General features: G+C 41.9%; 1 protein-coding gene across 1 annotated transcript in view; it reads right to left on the reverse strand.

The window, feature by feature from the left end:
* Positions 1–6,873, reverse strand: part of MYO1E (myosin IE) — a 129,786-nt gene that overhangs the window by 99,695 nt on the left and 23,218 nt on the right. The window contains exon 4 of the mRNA XM_019504315.1: positions 1,212–1,299. Within this exon, the coding sequence (XP_019359860.1) occupies positions 1,212–1,299 (88 nt within the window). The remainder of the gene's footprint in view (positions 1–1,211; positions 1,300–6,873) is intronic.

The following is a 6,873-nucleotide window of genomic DNA, read 5'->3' on the forward strand; positions in this document are numbered from 1 at the left end:
CAGGACCTGCCACTGATGAACCCGTGCTGATTGCCCCTAAGCATGCAGTCCCCTGCTGTCCCCTCCTGGATGTGTGCCAGAATTATTTTCTCAAACAGCTTGCCTAGGATCGAGGTAAGACTAACTGGCCTATAGTTTCCTGGGTCCTCCTTCCTCCCTTTTTTGAAGATTGGAACCACACTGGCCCAAAGGTCATTTCCTTTCCTAGGAGTAGGATCAGTTTGTTCATGTTTTGCACAAAGCTAGTAGAAACTAGGTTTATATTGGGGGGGGGTTGGATTTCATCCCAGAAAAATGCATTATTCAACATAGCTTATCAGTTTTATCAACTGTGATTTGTAACTACTGAGTTAATTTTGCATTTTGTACAAAGAGCTTACTTAAAATAACTAAAATAATTATTTATAACATGATTGTCTGTTCCAAAACTAACACAATGCATATATCCTCTGAATTATCTGCTTTGCTACTGAATAACTTTGTGCAATGTTCCCTAGATCATTGTCTCCTAAAACAAAACAGGAAAATCATAATCAACATCAGAGCTTTCAGTAAGGCAAATACATTATGGTAACCAAAAAAAGAACAGACTGGGAAAAGGTAGCCTACTTACCCAGAATAGCTGCCAGTCAATCAGCTGATTATCTCAAACAACTTAATTAATGGAATTTCATGGCTAACTTACTGCATTCACTTTAATTAATATGCTTATGTGGACTGAGCAGTCAGGTCAATTCAATGCTTTCTAGACCTGAAGGCCCAATTAGTGAAAAATATCACATTTGATCATACTGCTAGATAAGTGCATATGTTTTTGGACTTTAATAAATAAAATGTGGTTACCATAAATAAACTTTTCTCACTACAGTTTAAGATTAGAAATGCTATTAAAAACATTTTCCCCCCAAATTTTTAAATTTAGCATGAAAGTTGTGAAGAGAGGCCATTTTAACCTACTGAATTTCTCTTCTGTGAGCTCCCTATCATTGGGGAGGACCACAAGATCTGTGCAGTGGTAGATCTCTCACCCAGCTGAGTTGTGTTCCAGAGTTTAAAAGTCAGGAAATCTCACACTTCCACCACTGGGACAGCAGAGACACTGGTTTCTCTGGCAGAGATCTTCTGTGGCTGTCCATGTGGGGACAGGGATATGGTATTTTTGCTATACAATAAGTTTTGACATGATGTCCTTCCTGCAGCTCTACACTCACCTGTACTTTGGGGCCACCTCCTGATACCTTTGAGATGTAACCCATGATATACTTAGCAGCGACAGTCTTTCCAGCACCACTTTCCCCACTAGGAAGAAGAACACAGATACATTTCTCATAAGTGGTTTCGACCTAAAAACAGTATGGAAGTCAATAAAATATTGTGACACCATCATATCCAGTTATAGTATAACACTGAGGACCATACTAGATCATACCTGCTAAGGACCATAGCAAAGTTAATGAAAGTCTAACAAGGACTAGACCACCTGGGCTAAGTACAGACAGTCAAAAAGCCTGAGGCTGAACTGATTCAGTCTTTACAGGGCAGTCTAAGCTGCAAAGATTGAACCAATAAGCAAATGAACAGCCATTCACTTTTGATTCAGGAAAGGCAAGCCACATGCCTGCAGTGGCTCAAGGTAGAAGCTGGGGGATGCTAGAGCACAGCTCTCCAGCACAGTAGCCAGCATGGGCTCTGTGTTTGCTTCCTCTTCCTGATGCCCCCGAGGTCTCTGGGGTTTGCAGTTCACAATCACAGAAGTAGGATCTTCATCACTCATCACTTCTTTTTCCTGTTTCCAGGTGCCCCTGGGATTTGTAGTCCACAGTCACAGCCAGAACTAAGTAAACAGGACAGGGTAGCTCCATATTTGGGAGAAGGGAAGTTTAACCCCTCTCCCTGGCCCCAGACCCCAGCATGGGTTTGCCAGTGGGGGGGGTTGGTGAGCCAGCCAGTGAGGCCAGTAAGCCAGCCCTCACTGCTCCAGCTAGGGAGCAGAGGTATGGGGCCAGCTCTGCTCACTGAAGCAGACAGCACTGCCCAGCCCAGGGCTGCAAAATGCTTGGATGTTGGGGGACTGATTTAACCTGAACCAGGAAGGAGTCTGGGAAAGAAGTTTCATAAACTGGCTTGACTTAAATCGGTTAAGTCTGATACTTCTTTCAACCAGGTTTATCTTAAACCAGTTTCAGCCATTTTGAAACTGGTTTATGTGCACTGAGCTTCTGTTCTGTTACAGGTTTAAACCAGTTTTTGATCTCTTAAAGCAGTTTATGTGTAACTTCTGTCCTTAGCCCTGGAGTTAGTCTGAAAAACTAAAACATGAAAATAGATGCAACTGAAAGAAAAAAGGTGATGTGTCAGTGCTACTGAGAGGTTTTCCAGTTTAAGCATAACTTTTTTTTCTTTGATACACTGGTAGAAATCTAGAATCGCTGGTGAAAACTACTGTAAAACTGGAGAAGTTCAGATTTACACTGGCATAATTAAGGTTTATCATATTTAACTATAATAATGAACTCGGGTAAATTGATAACAGAGAACGAGAATGTGACATAATATTCTCATGTACTAGTTAGGCATGTTTATACAGACATGAAATCTGTCCTTACAAAATGGAAAGTTCATAACTTGAGAATTATAAATACACTTAGGTTCTTTGAAAACATCTGCCTAAGGCCTAGGACCCTAGGGTGCCTACACACAACCTGGGAGGCTGCTCCAATGCATTGTAACTACAGAGCATTGGAGCAGACTCAATTAATCAAGTCTACTGTGCTCCAGGCAGCCTCTACATCTTGTGTATCAGCGTCCCTGCACTTCAAATGGCAGCAGGGGTGCTTTACCTACAGCTACTTCAACAAGCTTTAGTTAAAGCACCTCTGCTGCCATTTTGAAGCATGGGAACACAGATGCGCAAGACTCTCTGGGTGCTTTAATTAGAGCAGCTCTTGAAGCCCCCCTCCCCACTAAAAGCCTCCTTTCCCCCTTCCCCACCCCTCAAACTCCCAGAGCATGTATAAAAACACCCCTAGTTCCCACTGAATGCTAGTATTTGGTCTTCTACCTCCCTTGGGCTCCTTTGAAAATTTATGTTTTACATTTTAAACTATCTGCCTACAATCAGTGCAGAAGTCTTTTGTTTGGGGTGTTCCTGAATGAAATAATGAGATCTTATTAATCACATCCTGTATGACAGAGAACTACCTTCCTGTTCTTAGGCCTCTTGACACAGGGTATGAGAAGTGTTGATAGTCCACACCAACTTTTCACAATTCCTTCCTTCCTTCCTTTAGAATAGTTCTTTTCAATGAGGACATTAGAATACATGCTGTAACATAACAGCCAGGGGAAAACTATAAGACTCCTCAAGGAAAGATACAGTGCTGAACTAAAATGAGGTAAGTGACAAGGACTACATGAAGGTTTACACCTGAAAATCAGCTTATTTTCAATTAAATATTTTCTGATTAACTACCTTTCATTCAAGGCATATCAATCCTTGTATTTCTTGAGTTATCCATGACCAAGGGTGACCAACCTGTGCTATGAATACCACAAGTGGCATGGGGAGTCTCTGTGTGTGGCATGTGGCAGATCTGCAGCACAACAGCAGATAGGGCAGGGAGAAGAAAGCAGAGCAGGAGATCAGGGAAGGGACACAGGGCAGGAGGCAGAAAGCAAAGGAAGAGATTGGGCAGGGAGGCAAGGAGTAGGGAGCAAAAAGCAGAGCAGAAGACTGGGTAGAAGAAGGGTATCAGAGTGGCACTCAGGAAGGGTGCAGGCCAAATTTGTGGTGTGCCTGCCAAAACAGTTGGCCTCCACTGACTTAGATCATTGAAGAAATAAAACAGGCCCACTCAAATGTTTATCATAAATCATAACAGTATTTTGAAATCCTTATCTTTGTGTAGCAAAGTCTCTATAATCCTCAAACTCTGAATAAATTTAAGAGGTTTTAATCCCAGGGTTACACCATATTACTAGATGTAAATCAACTACATGTCCTTTCTTCCTCAAATCCTGCTCTACTCATGGCCTTGTTGTAGTGGGGAAGAGTCTTCCTGGGTGATGCCAAAGCAGAAATGATGGATAAATTTCCATATGCTCTGAATTCTGTCAAGTACCCAAAACCCTGAATTAATACCTCGCAAAATGTCTGCACTTCCAGATGGTAAAGAAATTCTGGTGAAAAACTTCCCACTAATTTGACTATGTTTGCTTCTTATCCTGACTATGAAGCACAGATTAGCCATAAAATATAACTCTTGTAAAGCTGGTTAAACCTTTTGAATCTCTCAAAAAATGTATTCTGAGTTTACATCACCTCTGAGTAAATGCTGGGATCAGTTCCTTCACTGTTTAACTGCTTCATCTATCCTTAATCAGCCTGCAGAAGAGAGTGCAGCCTTTCACATTAGCCCCTGAAAATACATCCTGGAACAATGTAAATTCTGTTCACAGTAACAGGTTGGGTAATCTCAAGTGGATGGTGAACTGTGTTTGCAGTCCATATCAACAGACCAGTCTGAGAGCTAAAACTAACAAAGGCACAGTCCTTCAAAGCAGTCTGGCCAGAGTATGGGCTCTACAACTGCAAATTTTAGAAATAGGAAGGATACAACCTCCAGCAGATTCTTGATCTAATGTCTCTTATAAAAAACAAAACAAAAACAAATAAACAAAAAGAATATAACAATACTAGACATGCACACCCAACCCTGCATACCCCCCATGCTCCTTCAAAAAAGAAAAAAAACCCTAAATAAATAAAGTAAAAAAATTTGAGAAGAGATTTATATTTTGATTCCTGATTTCATGCTGGAAATAATAGAAATAGAAAGCCTATGTTTCTAGTAAATATTTTCAACGTGAATAAAACTTGCAAGCATCAATATGTGGAAAACTAACATAACAATAGCAAAATCTAAGGAGAAAAATTATACCTACAGAAACTTATAGGCATTCAAGTATTCATACCATTTCAAAACCTAGCAGATTTGCTGTATTTGCCTGAATCCAAGGTGACTTTGAATTCAAAATGGCCCACGGTAATTGGAAAATGTGTACATTTTTTATTATTTTCCACATATAAAATATAATTATTGGAGGGTCAGCTAGAATTTATGCCCCGCCCCCTTCCCCATTGTCAGCAATTCCTCAGTTTGGAAATGAGTTCTACCACGGCTCACTGATGGTCCTGAGGTGATTTAAAAGTCCAATCCTTGAGTCACAGATCCATCCACAAAAGTTGCAAATATTTCTGCAGGGGACAGTAGGCTGCAGGCTGGTATTCCTCCCCTCTTCTTTTCTCAGCTCTCCTCTCTATCGAAGGCAAGACGCTTAAGCTTGAAATGGGTTGACTCTTCATTGAGGTTGTGATGCCTTTGGAATTGGTCTGCAGCCAGCTTTTAATGTCAGCATCCATTTTCTTGAGGTATGCCTTCAGTGTATCCTTGTAGCATTTCTTCCTGGCACCACAATCTCTCAGGCCATTACTAAGCTGGGAGTAGAGCACACTAACCTGGGAGTCAAGAGTCAGGCATCCGCACACAATGTGTGGCCCAGTAAAGTTTTTGCTTGAGGATCTCTGACGCAATGCTAAAAACACTGGACTCAGCAAGGATGCTGGTGGCATCATTGCAGTGATCTTCTCATGTGATGTGCAGGATTTTCTAGGTGTATTGTCTGTGATGCCTCTACAGGCTCTTCAGCTGGCAACAGTAAGCCACCCATGTTTCACATCTGTAGATGAAGGTGGGGGTGACAATTTCATTGTAGACCTGGAACTTGGTGTCCTTCCAGAGATTGTGATGAATAAAGACATACCAAAGCAATTTTCTAAAGGACACACTTGTGTACCAGTTCCTCTGCTGGATCTCCTCTTCAATGTTCACTCTCTGAGAGAAGTGGATGCCAAGATAGGGGAAGTGCTTAACTACCACCAGGATCTTTCTCTGGGGCAGGGGGTGGTATCACATTCATGGTCCAAGGTAGCCTGATAGAGCACTTTAGTCCTCTCAACGCTGCGAGAAGGTCCAAAGTTTGGTAGGTTTCTCCAAAAACATCCAGAGCAGTCTGGAGGTTTTCCTCAGCATGTGCAAGGATGGTACAGTCATCAGCATACTGAAGGTCAAGGATGGCTGTTTTGAGTACTTTGGTTTTTGAACAAAAATGTCCCAGATTGAAAAGCCCTCCATCCATTCACTATTCAATATCAATTCCAGAAGGAAGGCAGTCCTTAATGGAGAACAGAGTTAGAGCAATGACACGTCCTTGCTTGACCTCAGTACAGATGACAAATGGATCTGTTTCCAAAAGAATATAAAGAATGATCTTGTCATGGAGAAGCCTCAGAACCTGATGTACTTTTCAGGACTTTCAAGTCTGGCCAGCACTTTCCACAAGGCTTCACAAGTGATGGAACCAAAGGCCTTCACAAAGTCAATGAGCATGTCATTGGATGATCTAAAACCACACTGAGATTCTGGCAGGACTTCCTCAGCAAGAGCTAGAAACCAGGTCAGGAGAATGAAGGCGAGGATTCTCCCTGCTGTGGAAAGCAAGGCAATACCACAATAGTTCCCACACAGAGACAGATCTCCTCTCTTGAAGATGGTTATGATGTTGGCATTCCTCAGGTCCCTAAGGTCTCTTTGTTATCTCAAATTTGAAGAACAAACTCATGGAGTCTCAGTACCAGTTCCTCATCACCAGCCTTATAGATTTCAGCAGGTATATCATCCAGTCCAGTAGCTTCATTGTTCTTGGTTTTCTTGATGGCATTCCCGATTTCTAGGATAGAAGAGTTGGTGAGGGATCCCCTTTCAGGGTGCTGGGGGGTGGACGAAATATTGGTATCTGTCACAGTCAACCTAC

The sequence above is a fragment of the Gavialis gangeticus genome, unplaced genomic scaffold (assembly GCF_001723915.1).
Source record: "Gavialis gangeticus isolate Ggan-Ray unplaced genomic scaffold, GavGan_comp1, whole genome shotgun sequence".
Taxonomy (NCBI): Eukaryota; Metazoa; Chordata; order Crocodylia; family Gavialidae; genus Gavialis; species Gavialis gangeticus.